This window comes from Vombatus ursinus, unplaced genomic scaffold (genome assembly GCF_900497805.2).
Source record: "Vombatus ursinus unplaced genomic scaffold, bare-nosed wombat genome assembly UNPS02009205.1, whole genome shotgun sequence".
Taxonomy (NCBI): Eukaryota; Metazoa; Chordata; class Mammalia; order Diprotodontia; family Vombatidae; genus Vombatus; species Vombatus ursinus.
In genome coordinates, this window is record NW_020948983.1 from 30,104,049 (window position 1) to 30,128,293 (window position 24,245).

The 24,245-nt window shown below is 39.2% G+C and overlaps 1 protein-coding gene across 3 annotated transcripts in view; it reads right to left on the minus strand.

Moving 5' to 3' along the window:
• Window positions 1-2,428: 2,428 nt before the first annotated feature.
• ABHD2 (abhydrolase domain containing 2) overlaps window positions 2,429-24,245 on the minus strand; it is a 115,918-nt gene continuing 94,101 nt past the window's right edge. For all 3 annotated transcript variants that reach the window (XM_027851505.1, XM_027851503.1, XM_027851504.1), the window contains 5 exons: window positions 18,749-18,841; window positions 15,868-15,978; window positions 13,311-13,380; window positions 11,618-11,702; window positions 2,429-7,144 (listed from right to left, as the gene is read on the minus strand). In XM_027851505.1, the coding sequence (XP_027707306.1) occupies window positions 6,948-7,144; window positions 11,618-11,702; window positions 13,311-13,380; window positions 15,868-15,978; window positions 18,749-18,841 (556 nt within the window). In that variant the 3' untranslated portion in view covers window positions 2,429-6,947. The remainder of the gene's footprint in view (window positions 7,145-11,617; window positions 11,703-13,310; window positions 13,381-15,867; window positions 15,979-18,748; window positions 18,842-24,245) is intronic.

The following is a 24,245-nucleotide window of genomic DNA, read 5'->3' on the forward strand; positions in this document are numbered from 1 at the left end:
TGCAAGAGAGGGAAGAGGAAGAGGAAGAGGTGATGAACTTGGGTGACTGGGAGGATGGTTTTGTCATCACTTGGTGTCTGTAGCCAGTGATTTGGGCAAATAACAAGAAAACAGAGTGACTATCATCTTAATAATGTCTACAACAAAAGTTCTTAACTTGGGGTCCACGGACTTGTTTTTAAAATATATTTTGATAACCGTATTTCAGTACAATTTGTTTCCCTTGTAATCTTATTTTGTTTTATACACTTAAAAACATCACTCTGACAAAGGGTTCATAGGCTTCACCAGATTGCCAAAGGGGTCTATGACACAAAAAACATTAAGAATCCCTGGTCTACACAGTCTTTTAAAAGTTGTTGCTATGAAAGAAGCCTGTCAAATAATCTAAGGTAAGTAAATTTGTTAATGGCAAGGGACGAAGAATGGAAAGTTCAGAGATAGGGCGAGTTAAAAATAATTATGGATTCGTAATTTTAAATCCAGTTGGCAAGTCTGTATTTAAATCAACAGGGTTAAGAGCCAGATGTTTGAAGGACTTAACAACAACAACCACCACTTTTTTATTCTAGGAGCAAACGACAGTGGTTGTTCTGCTGTTAAGCCTGGCACCTTCCAACTCTGCCAAACATCCACTCCTAAATCTTGCACCCCGCTCAGCTGCCTAAGACAAATGTGCAAGCCAAGTCATGTATTCTTAGCAATGGTTTTAGATGTAAAAATGAAGAATGAGATTGTTGGTTAATAATGATAATCTATTTATATAGTGTTGTAAACCTTACAAAACAATTTCTTTACAAGCACCAAGTGAGGTAGGGAGGCCAGATATCATTATCCTCACTTTACAGATGAAATGGAGGCTCAGACGTATTTGGGTGATTTGCCCACAATCATATGGCTGTCAAAATGCCAAAGATGATACCTGGACCCCTGTATTCTGATTGTAGGTCCAATGATCTTTCCTCCATGTTGTCTCTGGAAAATAATTACTGCACGAAGAAAATGCCCAGGCCACATCTTGGTTGATTTTATCCTTTATTTTTTTTAAGTAAAGAAATTCCATTGAATCAAAGATAACAAAATTATCATTTTTTGTTTGCAATGATCTTTGTTTACCACCACACAGAATCAAAATAGGTCCAAAAGTAATACGAGAAAATAAAAAGATCAAGGACATCATTGCTTAATATGATTTTCTTAATAAAGGTAAACCTCACCATATTTAGAAAAAATTGCATTGCTAGTTGCAAATCTTAAATGCCTTAGAGCTAAAGGATCCCATTCTCCCCACCTACCCCCTTTAAGATCCAAAGGCTGGAAGGTTTTCAGTATACAAACTAATTTTTTTTTTCAGGGCAGCATTTTAAATTTAGGGGAAAAAAAAACCAACAACCTTGCAACATAACAGGAATGTGAAGTGAAAGTTTTTTAAAAACCTATCTGGAAGCAAATCTGCCAAAATTAAGAAGATATGTTGAACAGGAGAGTCCAACCAAAATACAGAAAGAAATGCACACTCACTCCCCCTCCCTTACCCTCCCCGTTCCCCACCCCCACCCCCCCAACTTCACTAAGGCCGCTGTAGTGGCAAAAGTCAGAAAGCTCAGGTACAGTGTAGGTCTTCCTGAGGCAGAGTGAACTATCCCATCATCTGGAACCAGTGTGGAAGGAGAGAATTTTACTTTGAATTGTGCTTTAGGAAAAATGCAAAGGGTCTGTTCCCCTGTTCTCCCCCCACAAAAAAAATTCCTCAGGGGAAAACTACTTCTGAAATAAAGAAAAATTGTTCATGGCCATGAACAGTTTGTGAAGTGAGTGGGTTTCATTAGGCCCAAGTTGGTCAGCTGAACTTTTATGGCCTGTTGGCTACCATATCATGGGAGGCCTGGAAGAAGGTTGGACATTGAAATGGAAGGCGCTTCTGCAGATCCCTCAAATGAAGGCTGTCCTTGAATTTATGGCAATAGTGGATCTCTTGGCCAATGTCAACACAATTATCTTCCATAAGTTAAGTTAATATCCTTAAGTTAAGGTTTTATTACTAGTCATCAAAAATGAAGCAAAGATCTAGAGGCTTCATGGAAATTAGAATATGTGACCTAACCCAATGTCTAGGAACTATATAAGTCCACTCATTAAAATACATGAAAGCTTTACTCAATATTATAATTAGGAAATTAGGGAATAGATGAGGCTTTTATAGAGACGGTTGATATCCTAGAAGAGGCAGCTCTTTGATGATTGGTACCTGAAAAAAAGGGTTGGCTGGTTTGGCTTTCCTGCCTTGGGGTACTGGCCTTACGCCATGCCCCCTTTGTAAGAGAAATGCCTGCAGTGTTGCTGAGTCACAAGGAAGATGCAACAGTGGTCAGAAGAAGCAGCTTTTTAGACTAGAAGGTCTCATAGCTCTCTGCCCCTGCTTGTACTGTCCTGAATGATTTGGCAACAGTGATCCTCATCTCAGAGAGGCACGGAGAGTTTTTTTTTTTCTTTTGCTTTAGTGACAAGGAAGAAGGACACTTCCTTAGCTGTTTATTCTCCCAAGGTTAGAGGCAGCCAAATCTTTATAGTTTATAGTTGGGGCAAACCCAAACTCAGTACCTGTGAATCATTTATTTGATCCAAAAAGCTTTAGGCAGTAGCCTAGGTAGAAAGAGTTCTGTAGGTCTACGTGCTTAGTGAGTTTTGGCTGGATTTTAGGAGTCGGACTAGCTATAACGAGAGTGAGGACTATGTTTTCTGCCTTATGATGGTTTTAGTTCAATCTCTCACAGCAGAAAGACACTACAATATTATGATAGATATCAGAGGATTTCCTGCAGGCTCTGGGTGTGAAGGAAGACATTCCCAAGTATACTTGACAGGACGCTGCAATGATATAGTACTAAATGGCCCTTCTGTACTTCCTGAAGGATGAAGACCAGTAATATCTTTTAAACTAGCATGATAGTTCAACAATCTTTACTTCAGGCCTAAGTCAGAATCAGTGTTGTATAGAAGAAGAAAAACAGCTCAAATCCCACACATCTGCTCACTTATAAAGCATAAACAGGAACAAAAGTTCCATTGTGCCCCTGGAGCTCACAGATCTTAAGTCATGTTATAAAGAGATCTGTAATTTGAATGCATGGCATGGTGAGCTTAGCTATATAAAGAGTTATGCCTACTTACGCTGAAGGCTACAAATTGCTTTAATAACTGAATTACAGAACTTCAGAGCTAGTTTTGGAAAAGAAAAGGCTGAGCATGTGGAATTTTCTACCTTAGGAAGAGTCTCATTGCCCTGCTTGGCTCACGTGCTGAATGATGGTATTATTCAACTGGTCCCCATGAAACATGGGCCAAGATTACAAACACTTTAGAACTGAGAAAGGGTTTAAGGTAACAATGGTCACACTACAGAAGGTCCTGAAGGTATGAGATAGTGCTCTAGCCAGTGCCAACGGTCTTCCCTAATAACAGTTTTTTAAATACAATATCTCCTTCCCTAAATCTTAGTAAGCTAAGCTTTGACACAGCTGTATTCCATATGCAAGGAATCTCAATAAGGTAGGAGTGGTCAGGCTCTGCCTAGAGGGTCTGTAAACAGATCTAGGTTAGAGGAATGAATCTGTGCTGACCACCAATGATCGGCAACTAGATGTAGGTAACTAAGTCAAGGCCTTGCTAAAGAGATTCAAGAATGCAGAATCCCTAATTCAGATGAGCTTCCATATCGGAAGGATGTGGTAATACAACCTCTACACATTAAAAGATGAAGGATGACTCCAAGGGCATTAAACAAAAGACCTGGAACAAATGAAGGAAAAAAATCTCTTTGGCCTCTATCCTATGGTGATAGGAGCCTCCCTCGGAGAGACAAAGGCTTGTTTTCCAAACCTGTTAAAAGCATCCTTAAACATAAATGCGTCAAGGGGACTTGACATTACTTTTCAAGTGGCAACTGTTCCTCCCTATACTGTACCAAATACTAAGCCAGTCTGGATGAGTTACTGGACTGTGGCTTACTTCTGCTTTCTGAGGTGGAAAGAATACAGCAGGAAGAAATAGGAACATTCATTACACTTTGGTTTAACATATTACCACTGCTCCGGTGTTGGTACAGCAGAATCTGATATAAAACTAGACATACCACTTCCAACACCATTTGGAAATCCAAGTTCATGTTAGCCCTAATTGGTACAGTTTTATTTCTGGTTAAGGGGGAGGTAGAGTAGGGTTTGAAAAGTAGCCCAGGTTTTCCTTGCTACTTTATATTAAGAATATCTTAAAACAGATAGGTTTAGGAAATGGCCAAAAATGTTTTCTTTCCTAGACACAGGTCATTTCATGTGGATTCAACCAATCAAATGCAGACAGAGAGCAAAGGAAAAAACCTCTACTTCTTAGTAATGGCTACTGGCTGTCAGTGTGGCTGGGAGGAATGAAATAGGAAGCCTGGAGGAAGGGAAAAGAAAATCTCCAAATGCACCCATGGCTTATTGGGAAGCTGGCATTTCTCTAAATTCAATGCTACCCATATTCATCCGAGAAGCGAACAAGAACAAGGATTTCCTTGTAAGACAAAAAGCCACATCCACACCCTCATTTCTATGCTGAAGAGACTGGAACACATACAAAGGGTTTCAGTCAATTCCACGTGGGCCAAAATGGAATGTAAATGCCATGTCGGTCACATTGCACAAAAGATTTTAGCTGCGACGTTGTCCACGGGATGCTGCATGTTAAATTCTGCTTTTGCAGTCACAAAGGCTGAAAGACAGATGTGACTCTTTCCCAACAAAAGCAAACAGAGAATGATCCTGCTAACCAGTCACCAGGAAACAGTCTTCACAGGGGAAAAAGACAGTTTCCCACTTGGCTGGATCTTTCCCATACCTTCAGTCTTTTCTGTATGAGACAATGGTGATCTGATCCTTTTTCCTACTGAATGTAGCAGCATATGCACATGTGCCAGTTATTAGAATAGGCCAGAAAAGATGGCCAAAGGCAAACAAAAGGAGTTTACCATTTTTGATACAGTAATTCAATGGTTATACAATTATTGCTTGGTTTAACTAATCTAAGTTTAGAGAAGTGATGGCAGTGCCAGGAAGTCTGTCTAAGAATGTTCTAGATTTCAGTTGTGAGTGGGTAGGGGGTTGGGGATGGGGGGGATGAAAGTGGCTAATTGCCAAATCAAGGCTAATATAATAAAGTGCTAATTGGTGCTAAAAGAGTGTCCCAGGAAAGGCAAAGAATACAACTTGGAAAATATTACAATAAATTGAACAAGGAAATAATCAGAAAGCAAAACTGAGACCAAAGAAGTTCCAATATTTTTCAATATTGTCTGTTGTTCATTCTAATAAGGTGGTGATCTAATGATTGTCATACAGAATTCCTTCAGGGTAGAAATAAGTCATTATCATCATGGTCACTTGGGGCAATACACATATCCTTCTGTCAATGGACATAAAAATAATGCCTTCAAAGTGCCTGAGTAGTTCTCCCCAGCTGAGCTTTCCAAATTAGCCTCCACTTATTGCTGGAGTCAAAGAAGTTAAAGAAGGTAAAAGACTGAAAAGTAGTATCTTTATAAATGCTGTACAATACCATATAGCAACTGCTGGTTTTTAGCAACTTCATATTATAGAAACCACTGGAGGTTTTAGATACAGAGGGGCCAACAGATCAGGAAAAGGATAAAACCTCAAATCCCAACTGATATTTTTTGACTTCAGACTCTGGAAAAGTCTATCTGATAGTATATAAGTAAAGGAGATTCAATAAAAATTCGGTTCCAAAAAAGACAGCTTTTTAAATGTCTAAACTTAAATTCTACTTTTGAATTGCCAAGCCAGTGTTAAGCAGACCTGGGTTAAAACAAACAAACAAACAAACAAACAAACAAACAAAAAAACCCACCACATGATTCAGTGCTAAAGAAAATCCTTTACACAAGTAATGAGGAAACAAAAGAAAGGCAAATGATCATATCAAGGCTACTTGTTTGATTTGGGCAAGAATTCAAAGAACAGGAAGTCATCTGGAATTCTGTTCTCTCAAAAACTAGCCAAATATAATCACCATATAATTTTAGAGTTGGACAGGCCCTCAGGGATCAACCAGTCCAACTCTCTCATTTTACAGATGAGGAAACTGAGGCTGACAGAGGTTAAATGACTTGCCCAAGGTCATCGCGGCAGAACTAGGATTCCTAGTTTTCTATCCACTACAATCTACTGCAAATGTACAAAAGGCAATCCCAAAATGGTGTGCCTTCATTATGTCTGAAGCTGATAGTCACTGATACTCAAGACACCTCTGGTTATAAACTTCAGTAAGAAATTCTAAACAAGATAGTTCTAATCTAAATCCTTTCCTGAACAGGGTGAAAGACCCTTTAAGAAGTGTTGTAAATATGGAACTTGGCTTATTATAGAAGCTGATTTTTTTTTCCTGCTTATGGAGCTCACATTCCCCTAAACTCTCATGCTAAGTGGTTCAAGCTCCCTCTCCCCAGTATTGGCTTGGAACCACAGGCCCTTTCAGAGCTGAAACAGCAGCTTAAAGTATAGTCACAAAACTTTAGGATACATCTTGCCACATTCTTGGGAGGATTTTTTTGATGGGCAAGGCAAAGATGCTGTCCAGATACATTTTTAATAGAGAAATTAGATGACAATTGGCTTAATCAAATGCTGAAATTGGACAGGTGATCAAGAACCCCCGCCACTCATTATCATGGCCAATAATGCAATAAAGAAAACCAGTAACCTAAGCACAAAAATAGCCTGAAGATCCTGGGCACAGTCATCTGCCTCGACGAGAGGTGCTCTTGGTAGGAAGCTTCCCTGCTGACATACCCAGGTTATTGAGAAGGATGAAAACCTGAAGCAGCAAGTGAAGAGATGAGTAGTTTCAGAAGGAAGGGCCGCTGGAGTGCTTCTGAGTCTATAATGGCATCACTCCAGATCGGCATCCATTTGTTCTGTGTCTGAGCACTGGGATTTGTTACGCTCCCATTGGCAAATGGCATTGGCATACTGCACCACCAGCTTATCCATCCAGGTCAGGGGTTCCGGGAAAAGAACAGCACCCTCAAAGAAGCCTAAGTGACCTCCGTGAAGTGGCAGCACAAACATGACATTCTCTCGTTTCTCTGCAAGGGGACAAAAAGCATCTCTGTGAGTGATCAGATTCCAGCTGTCTCCCTTTGGGTGCAGATAAAGAAAGTTGTGTAATAGGTCTCTATTTTGCTCACTGGTAGCACCTGCATGCTCAAAAGAGTATCCCAAATAGTGGCAATGATTTTTCATTAAATCACCCCTGTCTCTCAAATTAGCTGAGGAAGGCAAGAGGCTAAGACGCTGATGAATTTGGTTTAGGGATGTGATATGTAAAAGGCTATCTGTTCAACACACCTGGCTTAAGACATAAACATAATAATATTTATAGGCATGTTCTTTTTGATTACTATTTTATATGTTTTTGTAAGACTGGTTTAGAAATCTAGATGCTGTTTTAAATGAGACTGTGTCCTATTTGATCCTTAGATCCTTGGAGACATTAAAGTAGCATTACTTAGGAACAGAGGATCATAGGCTTAGGGCTGGAAGTGACCATAGCCTTCCAGGTATAATCTAGTGCCAGACCTTGGCTCCCATACCTCTTCTAGCTCCTGCCTGCTGTGAAGCAGACCTTTTAAAGTCTCTCAGGACACATTCCCACCCCCCACCCCCATCATCATCTTCATTGGCCACAAGGTTGGACCTCAAGGGAGGGCCTTGAACAGGTCATTCAACTGCCTCCCTCAATGGACCTCTCTCAATGGTTAACGTAACTCCTGTCTTTTATACATCATGTCCTATCACAGTGATTCTCAAATTTCAGCTGCCAATGTACAGATCTTATTCCCCATCCCAAATGCCTGCTCCCTTACTCCCCTATCCATCTCAAACCAACCCCCCAAAGTCCCATTTCAGATCTTTTCACCTCTTCCATTTTGCCCTCTGTGACACCTGTTTCAAACTTAACAGATTTCTGTCTTCTGATCTTCTCTGAGACCTGATTCCCTCTTGATGACTGCTTCTTTGGCCCACCCTGCCAGCTCTGGTTGCAGCAGTGGAGTTGGAACTCTCCTCTGCTCCCCACTGACACTTTCAGACTTGCCCTCTGCCACCATTACTCAGCAACCTCTCTTCCTTTGCGTTTCATGATTTCCAGGTTTATTACCAAACCCAGAGCCTGGTTACTAATCCTGTTATTAATCCATCTCTAGGACATTATCTTTCTTTCTTCAACGAGTTCAGTGCCCTCAGACTAGAGGACTTCAACATACATATTATTTTTCCCTCAAATTCTCTAACTTTTCAGTTCCTCAATCTACTCATTTCTGATGACCACTCCATTCCACCTCAGCTAAATGGAGTTTGCTGTTGCTCTGTTCCATTTTTATGAACTCTAAAATTCTTTTATATGACCAATCTTTTAGCATCCCATCTTTCCCTAAGCCTTACAAAACCCTAACTCTTTCTTTATCCTCGATGTAACTTCATTCCCTTCAGGTCTTTCAGAGGCCACCACCCTCTCCTCTTTTCCCTCTCTTGACCCCTTGGTGAACCAGTTCAACTCTGCACTAACCTCTCCACTCAGTCACTTATCTGATAATTTATCATGTGCCTTGCCAAACCCAACTTTGGATTTCTCCCACCGCTTGAATCCTGTGCTCCTATTCACATGCTGGAATGGAGCTGGAGAAAATACAATATGGTGCTAACTGGGTCTGTTACAAATTTGTATTTCCTACTCTCAGCTAGACCCTCACTGCATCAAGATTACCTTTCTACTCCCCTTTAACTGATTCAGTCTACACTAACTGTTCCAAATCTTCTCATTTCTCCCCATGTATCTCGAGGCACTTCTTCCCCGATCCTCTTTGTTGAGGACACTACCACATACTTCCCCGAAAAACCAAGGCCATTTGCCAAGAGCTCCTTCATGTCATCTCATCTCACATCACTCAAACATTTCTCCCCCACTATTTCTACCTTCAGTACTTTATCATATGGAGAGGTGACTTTTTTCCTTGTCAAGGCCAACTCCGAACGTAACTTCTTTAATTTTCTCCCAAATATTATCCCCACTATCATCTCTATGATCTCCGATCTTTCCCTATTAGTTCCTTTCCAGCTACCTACAAACACGCCCATGTCTGTTCAACTTTAAAAATCCTCAATTTGAGCCTACAAGTACTACAAGCCTACGGAGTGCTTAATAAACGTTTCCCTCCTTCCTTCATTCACTCTGATATTTCTGGTGAGCTCTCACCCTATATCTCTCCTCTCCTTCTCAGCTACTCCTCGAGAAAGCCATCTACACTAGGTGCTTTCATTCTTACTTCTCTCACTCTCTTAACCCTTTCACCTCTCATCATTCAACTGAAACTACCCTCTCTAAAGTTACCAATGATCTCTTAACTACCAAATACAATAACCTTATCCTTCTTTCTGTAGTATTTGATATTGTTGACTGCTTTCTCCTCCTGGATATTCTTTCCTATCTAAGTTTTTGTGACACTACTCTCTCCTGGTTCTTATCCTACCTTTTCAACATCCTTTGTTCTATCTTTATCTAGGTCACACCCACTAACTGTGGCTCTGATCTGGGCCATCTTTTTTTTTTTTTTCCCATCTATATTATCTCAACCCTAACCCTAACCCTAACCCTAATTCTCACCTTAAATGCCTCTGACCCTCATATGGCTGATTCCTAGATCTATATATCCGGTCCTTATTTCTCTCCTGAGTACTTGTCTAATATCATCAAATGTTTTTTGGACGTATTGAACCAGATGTCTTCTCAGCATTTCAAACTCAATATTTCTAAAACAGAACTTAACTTTCTTTTCATCCTCCCGATTACTGTCTGGGGCACTACCATTCTCCTATTCACCTTAGTGCCTCACTTTCACTCACCTCACATCTCCATTTTGTTGCCAAATCATGTCATTTCTCTCTCCAAAACATTTCTCTTCTATGTTCCCTTCTCTCTACTCACATAGCCTCTATGCTAGTTCAGGCTCTAATCACCTCTCACCTGGACTAGCGCAATAGTATTCTAACTGTTCTCCCTGCCTCAATTCTCTTTGTACTCCAAACCATTCTCCACTCAACTACCACAGTGATTTTTTTTAAAGCCCAGGTCTGACCATGTCCCTTCACTATTCAATAAACTCAGTGGCTCCCTATGATCTCCAGAGTCATGAACTCCTCTGTTAGGCAATAAAGGTTTCATAACCTGACCCTTTCCTACTTTTCCAGTCCTCTCAGGCTTTATTTCCTTTTTTGCACTCTACAGTTGGGCTAAAATGGTCCAAAATCTCACTTTCTGCAGGAGGCCTTTCCTAGTTTCCCCAGCTGCTAGTGCTTTCTGTTCTGAGATTTCTTCCCAGGTACTCTATATATCTTTTACGTATGTAGTTATTTACATTCTACCCACCCCTGTTAGAACACATACTCTTTGAGAGCAAAGACTGTTTGTGCCTTTCTTTGTAAATACTTAAAACAATGGTTTTTTTTGATGAGTTCATTTAGTCTGGCCTATTCATTTTACAGATGAGGAAAAACCACAGAGGTTAAAGTGGTTTGCCCAAGGTCAGTGGTGGTAAATGACAGAGGTAGATTTTGAACCCAGGCCCTCTGTCTATAATGCACCTCTACTATTATATTCAAATATAAGAAATCATGAGACCACTTCTCTCTCATAATGAAAGCTTTTTATTGCATAACATCTAACTTCTGGAATACATATTTCTTTTACTTCCTGGGTTACAAAGGCTTAGATTAGTGACTGAGTCCTTTGTGTTTTGTTCTACTATGTGTTCTTTTTTTCTCCCAGCCCTGAGTGTTTTAAATGAACCAAAAATTTTCTTCTTTCCTTTGATTCACCTATTATATTCACAAGAGGAAAACTTTCCCCTCACAGTCTTCCCTCTCTTGTGGTTTATATCCTAGGGATCTAAAATGATGTCCAGTTTGTCTCCTGGATGACAAAGAAAGATAATGTTGGCATTCCCAGATCTTTTCCTCTCTCTCCTCAGCTTTCTTCTTTGCCCTCTAGCTATCTCTTGGTTAGTGTGGAATGACATCATACCAACCTCAAACCCAATAAACTACTCTCCACTGGGCAGTGTTGTTTTGCTCTTCTAGTTGCTTGGTTTTAGTCCCTGGCACAGCTGGAGTCCCCAAGGCATCGGCAGTGATGACTTTATATTTTGTTCTTCTGGTGGTTCTGAATACTTTCCTTCCCAAAGCCAAACTTCCCAGCTTAGAAAAATCATAATCTACCACACAATTTCACATAGCACTGGGTGACAGAAGAAATAGCTCCTGGATTGATAGTTCTGGCCTCTCGCAATAGGATAGGAGGAAAGCCAGAATATTTCTTTTTTAGGTATTCGGGTGGCAACATTAATTCTTTGAATATGAACGGAATCTTGTTGGATAAATGCATGGCAGTAAGAAAAGCCTCCCTACATAAAATATATTTCTAGGAGATCACTTCATGACGAAGATGATGGGATTTACTATGTCAGAATGAGTATGGAAAGGGATTAAGAAAAAGAAACGCTTACCTGAAAGAGCTTTGGGGATTGTTAAAAGACTATCATGCACCAAGGGGTCATCAGCAGCATTAACCAGCATGAGTGGAACATAAATCTGTACAAGGAAAAATAAAGGTAAAACTCCTGTCTTTATGTATGGCCATCATTGTTCTTGGGTGGCCAAACCTTGAAACTCACTATTCAATACTTTCTTAAGAGAAAGTGAACAAAGACCAATATCTTTGATCAGTGTATACAAATGCCAAGTTGGCAATACATGAATGATAAACTTCTAGTAGTATCATGATTAGACACTGAGTTGGAATGTGCATAAACAGGTTGAGAGTGACCTTGGCTGAACTTGTTAATAATGCTAGCTGGAAGTGATACAACTAATACATTCATTCCACTACAAAAATACTTTGGGGGACACAAAACAGGGCAATTTTATTACTTTTTTGTTAAATTTAATATAGACTTTCAAAAAACAGTTATTTAACAGAAGTTCACTGTTTCATATATAATCCTCTTTTCTATTCCTTCTAAAAATCAAGTCCTCTATTTCGGTTAAAAAACAAAACAAAACAAAAACATATGGGGAGATTATACTGGCAGCAGGTTGATGTGAAAAAAGATCTGGGAATTTAAGTTTTCTAAAAGCTAACTATTATTAGCCAACCATGTCACATGGCTGCTAAAAAATGAATTCAATTTTAGTTTGCATTCAAAAGCTTGGATTCTTAACTCTTTTTGTGTCATGGATCCTTTTGGTAATCTGGTGAAATTCATGAACCTCTTCTCAGAGTAATATTTTTAGGTGCATAAAATAAAATACACAAGACTACAAAGGGAAACCAATTACACTGAAATAATTTTTTCTCATAAACTTCCTTGATATCTATCCATAGATCCTTCTTTCCTCCCTCCCCCCAGGTCTTTGGACCCCAGGTTAAGAACTCCTGCATATTATACTAAGATCACAGTACTAATGCCATTATAGCTCTGTGTTATCTAAATGTGTCTGGGATACTGTGTTTAATTCTGGGTGCTACATTTTAAAAGAGACATGATTTGGAAGGTGGCCCACGATGATGAGGAATCTGTACACCCTCTCATGAGGAGCAGATTAATGAACTGAGAGAGAAGAGAAGACTTAGAGGAGGACATAATAACTTTTCAAATATCTGAAAGGCTTTCCTGTAAGGGAGGTAGATTTCTTCCATATAATTCCAGAAGGCAGAAAACTAAGCAGCACAGTGCAGTGGAAGGATTGCTTGTATTTAGAGTCAGAGAACCTGGGTTTAAATCCCAGATCTGTCACTTAGTACTTGTGTGACCTTGGGTAAGACACTCAACCACTATGGTATTCAGTTTTCTCATCTGTAAAATAAGACAATTGGACTAGGTCATTTCTGAAGTTGCTCCTCACTACAGATCTATGATCCAAGTTATGAGGAAAGCAGATCTCAGTGCAATATATGAAAGAAGTTTTTAACAATCTGAATGTGCCAGTGATAAAGCGGGTTGCCTTGTGAAGTATCAAGTGCTCCACCACTAGAGGTATTCTAGCAGAATCTGGATGATCATAACCAGAAATAATGTAAGGAGGAGTGTTTTTACTAGCTGGACTCCAAGGTCTTTTCGAATTCCAAGTCCACGTATTTTAGGTTTGGGGGCAAAGCAAAAATAGTGTTATTATTTATAGTCAGTTCTAGCCACTCACCCTGTGCAGATATCTCATGCAGCTTTCTTCTTCATAATATTCCTTCAGAGAATTATAGCCATGGAACTTCCTAAGATATACCAAAGGAGGAAAAGAAATGTAAGAAAGGTATAGATACTTTTCTTCAGGTCTCAATGCTGGTCTGTTTTATCTTTCTTCTAATTCCCAGATTCATCTACAAGAGCTAACATCTTTCCATCATTTTAATAAAGACCAACTATTTGAGCCCAGGTTGGCATGAAGCTAGACATCACTGAAGAGGCTAGGAAATTCAGAGGTTGCTAAGGCATTCTTTGCAACAGAGGACAGTCTTTTCACCTAGATTATTGTAGGATGAGATGACATAAATTAGGAAGCAGGAAGTGGACATGGATGTTAAGTTCCAAGTCCTATTTATTTAGGAGGCAGTAATTAGGGATAGACTACTTTCTCTTCTAATTTTTAAAAACAGTATGATCCTTAATAATAAGGATTATTATGGAATATGGTATAAGACGTTCATCTAATCCTAATTTCTATCAGCCTGTTTTCTAGTTTTCCTAGTAGTTTTTATCAAATAGTAAATTCTTTCCTAAGTAATTTGTTTTCTGGTTTATCAAGGTTCCATTATTTCTAATTCTCCCTTGTCTAGTATGTTCTATTGATGTACCTCTCTAATTTCTTTTTTAACCAATAACAGATGGTTTTGATGACTGCTTCTTTATAATAAAAATTTGAGGTCTAGAAGTGTTATTCTTCCTTTAAACTTACCTCTTTGCATCATTTTCCTTGATACTCTAGATCTTTTATTTTTCTAAATGCATCGTTATTATATTTTTATAGAGTTCTGTAAAGTATCTCTATGACAATTTGATTGGTATAGTATTAAAATTATAAATTAAATTTGGTAGTATTTATCATTTTTATTATGTTGGCATGGCCCAGCCCAAGCACTGAATGTTCCTCCAACTTTTTAAGTTGTTCTTTATTTGTTTAAGGGGAATTTTGTAACTGAACACACACACACACACACACACACACACACACACACAGAGTATTTTGTGTGCTTTGGTGGGTTGATCTCCAGATATTTCATGCATTTTACAGTTATCTGAAATGGGATTGACTTCCCTTTCTATTACTGTCTCTTGGATTCTGTTATTTATATAGAAATGCTCTAGATTTTTCAGGGCTTATTTGGTAGCCTGCAACTTAGCTGAAGTTATTAATTGTCTCAATTAGTATCTCTGTTGATTCTATTAGAATCTCCAAGTAAACCATCATAGGATAGACTACTTTAACAAAAATATAAAATGCTACGGGATGGACATCATAACAAATAATAGCCCTGACTTTCAAGTTTTAGGGGTCAGATTTGTCCTGCTTAAGGCTTAAGAATATGATACAGACCCAGAACATCCCTAGTTCAGATGATTCCTAGGAAACTAATTTTTTTCCAGTGATGTTGAGAGGTTCAGATTTGATTTAAGAATGACAAAATGGACAATTTCAGAGAAACCAGGGAAGACCTGTAAAAACTGATGCAGAATGAAATGAATAGAACCAGGAGAATAATGTATGCAGTAACAACATTATAAAGAAAAACTCTGAAAGACATTAGAACTATGATCAATGCAATGATAAACCAAAATTCCAGAGACCCCAAGAGGAAGCATGTTACCTACTTCCTGACAGAGAGAAGACTCAAAATGTAGAACGAGACATATATTTTTGGACCTGACCAATGAAAACATTTGCTTTGCTAGACTATGCCTATTTGTTACAAGGGTTTTACCTTTTTCTTTCTGTTCAATTTTAACAGAAATAACAAGAAAAAAGATTTACTCTAAGGGAGGCTTGACTCAGTATAGGAACTCCCTTGCCAACCTGGCTTTTCAAAGCTAAAAACTGTCCCTATCTTAAATGGAGACAGTTAAAATCCATTCTATTTTTCTGCTCATGCTGAAAGCTTTCTGATCCCCTCTTTTCCTTACAAGGCCATTTTTTGCCTCATTTCTTACCTGGCCTTAATCACTGAAAGGGCATTGCCTTAGACAAACTGAGACCTGGGAAAGACCTTAGCTTAAAAAGGTCAAACTGCATCCAGGGCCATTTCCAGTTGTCCTGATATATATCTTGCCACTTGGACCCAGATGACTCAGGAGAGAATGAGGTTGGTGACTTTACACAGCCCTGCCTCACTTAAATCCAATTCACTTGCAAGTCATGACATCACCTTCCTGATGTCAAAGTCCTCTTTGAGAACAAAGGACAAATAACAAGAGATTCCCCCAAGGCTAGTGGCTTAATGGATATCATTGGTGCAAGAGGATCACTATTGTCATAAGAATAAGAAAAGGCTTTATCCTCCAGGGATATTTACCTAAGATTTAATGCTAGCTTGCTTCTGTTCATGCCTAAAGCTCTCTTGACTTTAAATAGAACCTTTTAAGTTCTTCTTAAAAAATGTTGAGGAGGCAACTTCACCTTTCTCTGCTAGAGCTAACTTCATCCAACAACTGAGGCTATATTAGAAGGAAGTTATTCTTAGGCAGTAAAGCTCTTACACGATACATACCTCATCACATTGTCATCAATTTGCATAAGGGATGTTGCTGTGTACAACCTGCTCAAGTCAGTATCCTCAAGGCTTTGAGGTTTCTTAACATTGTTTCCAAACAGAACTTGCCTGGAATAAAAACAAAAAAGGACACAATTTCAGGAGGAAAACTGAAGGAGCATGCAATGGCAAAGGGGCCTACTTTGCTCAAAGATAATCTGAAAGAGTGAGACTTTGCCAAAGTGTCTATATGTCAATTTGAAATAGATCCCTGTAGCCCTCAGAGTCTGCCAGTGAATGAACTCAGATTGTTGGGTTTTGAGCAGGAGGTGGTAAGCTGAGACCTTCAGGCCCTTTCAGGGACAAAGATATGCTCTGTGGAGTGGGTGGAGGCAGTCCAGACAAGGCTAAAACATTTGGAACTGAGACAGTGCCGAACCTTGCAGAACTCTCTTTCTCTTACCCCAGAACAAGATATTTGTGGAGTCTGTTCTGAGTGCCAGGCAGCAGGCTGGCTACACGTGCGGGTAGCACTGGCCCACTGTTGTCAGTGGCATGACAGCAAACTGATATTTACCACCTCAGGGAGAGTGTCTTCCCCATTCCGAGTTGGTTTCTCCTCTTAATGAGGAAGGCAATTAGCTTATCCAAAAGGGATGTTAAAACCAAAGAAATATGCTTAGAAACTGGACACCACATTCAAGAATGTAGTTCCTTTTACAGAAGAGATGCTATAGATTAACAAAGAGGAAAATGAGGGAACTCTCACCAGACAAGCTCCAATGAGCAGTATTTATATTTCATCTCTGTAACAGCTGTAAATCATGCTGCAGTATTTAACAACAGTTCTGCTCCCCCCCTCAAGACCAAAGGTGGGCAGCGTTTGCTTCGGTGTCCTACCCTAAAGCAGGAATTATATCCAATTGGATGTAAGTCATTTGGCACCTTTACAAACCCACTGCAGAACTGGAACAGACTTCTTCAGTTTTTTAAAGTTCACTTCGTGGAGGGATTATATGCTGTATAATTACATGCAATGTAATTCACATTTTAAAAATTCTTTGAGTTGTCAAATATTTGGTTTTCTATAGTAAATTCAAGAAAAGCATATGTACCCCAAAGTATACTGAGTGAGCTAATGCAGCACACGCTGCAATTATCCTGCATAGAAGGCTCATCAACCTAGTGACTGGAAGAAAACCGCCTTTCAGATCTTGGTTGCCAGGGCGGAGTCCTCATCCCCCCAAAAAGAAATATTTCACAAAGCTGAACTTCCTGTGACTACTGTGTTGCAGATTTACAGGGCAAACCAAAGCAGCAGCAGCAGCAGCATCTATGTCTAATGAATTCCTATCTAGGATGAGGAACAAAAATCTCTTCCCCATCTATCATCTATCTTATGTAAGGATCAAAGAGGCATGCTAGAATGTTGTTGTTCAGTTGTGTCTGACTTCTTGTGACTCCATTAGGGGTTTTCTTGACAAAAATATTGGAGTAGTTTACCATTTCCTTCTCCAGCTTGTTTTACAGATGACGAAATAGAGGCAAACGGGGTTAAGTGATTTCTCCAGGGTCACACAACTAGTGATGAGTCTTCCTAATTCCAAGCACTCTATCCACTGTGCCACCCAGCTGCCCCAGCTATACTAGAATATAGCGGCCTAAAACATACAGTTTACAGATGATAGCGCAAGGAGACCAAATTTTTTTTTCTGGTCGTTACTTTAAATTAAAAAATAAACATATAACAATAGCAAATTGATAGTTAAGCATTTACTTTTGTTGTTATTTCTAGGTTAGCAAAAAAATCATTAAATAAAACGCCTATGGGGATAAAAAAAAAAAGTCTTGTTTTTGTAACCTCTAGAAACCGACAATCTTGTTGCAGAGACAGACCTATGAGGCAATAACAAGTGACGTGGCAGCCTATGATAAGCATGCTGTAGAAAGAGGGCTGGAGATAGAATCAGAAGACCTGGGCTCAAACACTGGCTCTGCTCCTTCCTCCCTCTGGGCTTTGGGCTGTCATTTCACTCCTCTGGGCCCAAACTTCCTCATCAGTCACCAGTCACAGGAAGAGGCTGAACCCTGAAGGGTTAACACTTTTAAGGTTTCTTGGAGTTCTAAATCTTATTATCTTCTAAGTGGTATATATGGGTTGCTTTATACACACCTCTTTTGCTCCTCATTACAGCCTTCTAAGGCAGGGAAATAATTGTGATATACAGAACAAAAGGTGTCAATAGAACTTGGGGCTTTTTTTGTGTGTGTGATGAAGCTTCAGATGACAGATGTTGGGGAACAGTAGTAAAACCAGAGTAACGTTTTGCACACAGTAAGCATTTAAGCAATTAATAAAATGTTTGCTGTAGTACTGTTGGATCAACAGGTGGACCCTGATTATGGAAGGCCTTAAATCTAGGCAGATGAGATGAAAGGGAGGGCATTCAAGTTTTCTTGAGCAAGTGGATTAACATAATTAAAGTAGTATTTAAGTGAGAGCAATAAATATGGCAGAGGCATGTTTTGGGTGGCTATTTTATTAATACATTCTGTGATCAGCTTTGTGACTACAATTTTAAAAATGCTAACAGTCTTTATGACATTATAGTTAAAGTATGGTATAAGAGAGTCATTCCCTTCCTGGATTTACTTAAACTCAAAGGTAGAAAAAAAAATCTGGCCAGCTTTTGGTGGTTAAGGAAAATGTAATTTCTAACAAAGGAAAAATGCAATGGTTAGGCCAGCAGGAACACCTGAGACTGTGTGTCTAAGCAGGCCATTCAGACCATTTGATGTTGTAGAAATGAGGGTCCAGAGCCTCTTACTAGCCCCTATTGTCCTAGGCAGCAAATGACTATGAGCCCCATGAGAAGGAACGAAGGAAGGGCAATGGTACCTGTGAGAAAGGATGATTTTCTTCATGTTGTCAGCCATGAGGAAATTGTAAAATCTTCGGCATTGATCCCACTGCATGAAGGTTTCCTGTGCCCTAAACCAAGCCACAAAATAACAATCACAAAGGATGAAAAAAAGGCTTAGAAATGAGAGGTACTCAGGTAAAGATAATAAGACAGAGATTCTTTCATTGTAATGAGATGCTTAAAACAGGCAGCAGAAACTTTTAAGGTTGCTGACTTTGGCTTTTGGAAAAGAGGATGTTGACTGACATTGCCCAAACCATGGATTTCAGAATAATACACTGAGTGATCATGCTATTACCGGCAAAGATTATAGCAGGAAGAAGCTGCTCTGGTGGCTGAGACATCTCATTTGGTCAGTGTCACCCACTGGGGCTCCACTTCAACTGCTTGTAAATCTGTTGGCCATGCCAGAAAGTAATATCATCAATGTGACAATCATTATTCTAACACTAGGGCTGCCTCCCACCCTGTTCTCTAGGCTTAATAAAAGAATAATGATGAATATGGCTGGTACTTTAATGAGTGTGTGTGCATATAGTTGTACATTTGAAAAATGTTCTTTTGGCTACATTAAAAAGGCATAGGGAAGGAATTTTTTTTTTTTTTAGTAACAACTGAATTTTCATTTTTCTGGTCTCATTACTCACAAAATTAGTGTGACCCCAAATTGATAATCCTTCTTATGACCAGTCTTAGAACTTTGGGGCAGGGGGTGAGAAAATAGAAATGAAATTAAAATGAGAAAATCCTTTCCAGGCATGACTAGCAGGAAATTAGTGCTGAACAGAGCCCCTTCCCACAGATATTGCCATGCTAGTGCCATCCCATCCAAAATTACCTTGTGTCTGCTTTGTGTGTGTTTTATATGTACCTATATGTGTATGTGCTGTCTGCCTTTGAACATAAGTCCTCTAAGGGAAGGTACTGTTTTGCCTTTGTCTTTGTATCCCCCATGCTTAGCAGTTATGTACTGAATAAATTCTTGTTGATTATTGGGGTGTGTATGTGTGTGTTTAAGGAACTGCCAGCCTTCCTTTTATAAATATTCAGTTGCCAGATTTGTACACTTGTATGAGGTGAGGGTACATTTTGACAAGCCAATAGCAGCTGCTTCACAGACTAGCTAGGAAGATTATTCCTCATAGACCTCTACTTAATGCCTCCTTCCCACCAGTGTAAATCATAGTACCAACTGCTTACCGAGTCTAAGTTAATAAAATCCCTTCATTGTCGTTCCAATGTTATGAATGTCAAGAGGCCCAATTTCACGTTTATTAATATATTAACTTAGCTGTCACATATTTCTACTAACATCCTTAAAAGAAACTTTATTTTCAACTTCCAAATAATGGAGTGAAGAACATAGGTGATATGAATATTTTTTCAATTAATTAATTAATTAATTGTTTTCAACATTCACTTCTGTGATGAGTTTTTCAAACCCCAGTCATTTGAAAAAATAATTTCCTTCCAAATTGCCTCAATTTCATTTGGGGGTTAGCAAACTTTTCCCATGAAATGATGTTAAAAATGACTATGAGGAATGAAATATTTTTCAGATTTAATGAGTGGAGAAATCCTTATATGAAACTAGTTAAAGCTTACTGTTAAGAGTGTTAGTGACACAAAGGTCAAGAGGCCCCAAGGGTTGTAAGCTCTGCACAAACCAGGGCCGAAGAAAGTGAAAAGTTCAACAAGAATCCACAGCAGAACCAAAGCTGTAGGAACTGAACATGTCGGCAGGCCCTTGGGCCCCTTCCTTTGGACCTAAGGGGCCAGTCAAGCAGTCTCCCCACATGCCTAAGCAATGAACAGCAACTTGTTTCCTTTGCCAGCTCACTTCCCTTGACTCTCAGACAACCTGTCTAGAAATTAGACTGCCTCTCTAGGACAGTTCTCTTCCATTCTTTTTGCCTGTACCTTGATATGGGAGGAGGAGGAGGTAGGAAGGTATGTGTGAAGATGAAGTATTTGGGACTATGATCAGATATGTGTGCTAAAGTGACTTAGTAACAAAATAAATCATCTGAAGAGCTTTGGTCCCTGTTAGGTAGTTAAGGTTTGACAGGATAAGATGCTGATTTTAATGTTTTCATGCTGATTATCTATGGCAAATATGTATTCCCAAACTAGGTTTCTCTTGTCATCTGTCATATTTCCGGGCCATCTTCCCTCATCATCAGGTGATACACAGTTAAGCAATGAATGACTTGTCTAATCAAAAAGACTATAATAAATACCTGTTTAATCAAAACAAAAGTAACAACTATAATAATGATGCTACACACACACACACACACACACACACACACACACACCCCTAAAACCCTCCAAACCATGTGGTCTAAAGTGAACTCAACATATTTGAATTATGTATCACTTTGTTCACATGACTACTCTCTTTTATCACAGTCTAGAATTGGCTCAACTTTGCAATGCAAGTTGAAGACATCTAAGAGATAGGGAGAAGTATCTCAATAAAAACAGTTGTTCAAAATACAATAAAGTAAGCCCTCACTACCATTTTCAGTGATGCTAAAGCAGCCATCTGTGCTGTATTACTAGAAATGCAGCTAGTAATATGGAACCACACTTATCTTGTTTCTATGTGTCCAGTTCTTCATTTGGACTTTTTTAATAGGACTGGAAATAGTAGTAGGAAAATAGGAGAATGAGACTAAAACTCAGCAGTAGAGTGGTCCTGCAGCAAAGAGGAGAATGTAGCTGAATGCAGATAAGAAAGCACCAGCAAAGGAGAGTGGGGACCAGTCAAGGGAGCTCTGGACTCTCTGGATATTTCCATATCCAGATTATTTCTGGTCCTGAGATACCTGGATGTACAAGGTTCCACTGTACATTGTACTGAGAGGATTTTCCTGGTGGGAAGTACTGTATTATTAATAGCACCTTACATTTGAATAACATTGATTTTTCAAAGCTTCTTTATATTTAGTATTCTCTCTACAATCCTGTGAACTAGTGAGAGGAGGAATAATTTCTTACCGATGAAAGACCAAGGCAAAGCGAGACTAATGATTTTCTTATCACAAACAGCAAGAATACTGTCTCTGCCAATAACTAAAGACAATTGATATTCCTACATTTGTGCCTTAATTTTTCACACCTGTAAAACCCATAGGATTATCTCTATTTTCCATCTCTCCTCTCCTCTCTGGAGTGTTGTGAGAAAAAATACAATTCTTTATTAAGTACTTTGAGCTCCCTAGGGAAAAGGTTGCTATAAACTACTTTCCTATACTGTAAACTATCTGAAGGAAGGGACTTGGTTTCCCATCTTTACAGCATTAAGTATAGGACTTGTACTTAATAAAAATCTGATTAATTCATAAACCACTAATTCTAAATTTGTGATAAGGCTAGGTTAAAGTTAATCTCTTCTGAACAAACTTTATGAAAGCACAAATTAGCAGGGTAAACAACACTATAGAAGGAATGATTAAAATACTTGAGAACAAACTTTTTAAGTATTCTCAAGTACTATTTACATTTACTATTTATATTAAAGTTGATCCCAGGAGTAACCTCTAAAGCTCCATTAGCCTAATATGAGTTACCTTTTTGTATTAAAAAAAAAAAAGCCTCTCTTTTAGACATTCTGCAGATTCAGGCTGCCCTTTTTCCAGGCCTTAAATCCAGGCCTTCTGACTCTTTCAAATCTTGTGTTTTTTCTACTGCATAGTACTGCCACTCATCTAAACTCCATTCAAAGGCCCAGATGTAGTGTTATCAAACCCATTTAGTAGAGAATATAACTGCACTTAATGGGGATTCTTAATGTGCATTTGAGAATTCGTGTACTATTCTTTAAAAGGGTCTTGGGTTCCCACAAGGCAATGCAGAGCCAGGCCCTGTGCCAAGTCATTAATGCTTCTTAATACTAACCTGTACCTGTACCTGTACTTGTACAGGAAGGATCAGGAGGAATTCTCTCCTAATTAATTGCAACCTGGCTGATCATTCCTGTACCCTTCATCCTCTCAGCACTCATTGGCCGTTGGCTGTCCAAATCATAGACTGTCCCTTTCAGTATAATCTGCACACAAAGGGTGCTCAATGAAAAGGTTGTTTTATATTGATAGTGATTTTACAGTTACTGCCTAATGTCACAAAGAGACTATTAGGTGTTTTCTCTGAAAAGATGGCCAGGACTGTTGAAATGTTCTGTAAACTCGTTTTGCCTGCTTAAGAGACTGTGGGGCTTTCCCACCTTCCAGCTCGTAGGTCAGATTCTTAGAAGTAAAGAACTAGCATGAGATGGAGTATATTGCATTTGCATGACCAGTTCTCTCACTTACCTTTGGGACCTGCCAGTTGCAAAATGGATGAAACTTATACTCAGATGTCTTTAGACACACAGGCTCAAACAACTAATTAAATCAAGGATTAGCTTGACCACACAGATTCCCCTGGCTTAGGCAGTAGCTGCTTATGCCGAGAAATTATCTCAAAGAGCGTGAGATACATCATGTGGTTTTTAGTAATTTGCACTGTCTCTCCATTGGTGTAACCCATAATAAAACATGAAGTCATTCAATAGCCACTAGCTTCTGCTGATTAGAGAAGGCAGCTGGTTTCTCTCTGCTCCTCCTATTTCCTTTTGCCAGAGGAAGGGTACACTAATGGGCTTAGACGACAAATGATGGAAGTCACTACTCAAATAGTTCTCCAGATTCAACTATGAGTGATTTACTATAAGAAATCCAGTGATATTGATTTCAGAAGCATGTGAGCCCTCTCTACTCAACTTTGTTTTTGTTTTTGTTTTTTTGCTTTTTGAAGAGGCAATAGGGTTAAGTGACTTGCCCAGGGTCACAAAGCTAGTAAGTATCAAGTGTTTGAGGCGGGGACTTAGGTCCTCCTGACTGTAAGGCTGGAACTCTATCCACTGTGCTGCCTAGCTGCTCCTCCCCACGCAACTTTGGCAAAAAGGATGGGAGGAGGGATGAAAGGTCACAATAATGTTGGCCACTTTCAAGCCCTAGCAGAAAGGGCAGATTCGGGGCTATCAGATAATGCCATGGACAGAGTGTTGGACTTGAGTCAGGAAGACCCAAATCCAAATCCTGCCTCAGACATATGCTGAGGAACAGGTCATCTGTCAAAGGTTAAGGCAAGTCTAGACATCAGAATGATCCAAGACTCAGCGTCTTCGTTTGTGAATGGGGATAATAATTCTTGTACTACTAGTTAAAAGGTCAAATGGCTACTGAGAGGCTCAAATGAAAAAGTATTTGCAAGCACTGCACACATGAAAGGCAGTTTGAGTGGAGTGGTAAGAGTAGTGGTCTGTTTATCTCATGAAGTTGACATGGGAATGAATAAAATAAGTAAAATACATGAAGCACTTTGCATCTCTGGAGAAGTATAAAGTACCTATACTCTATATAAGGGCTTATTACTTTAACTATATTTGATGAAAATTTAGGCAAAATGTTATTATACACATTATTC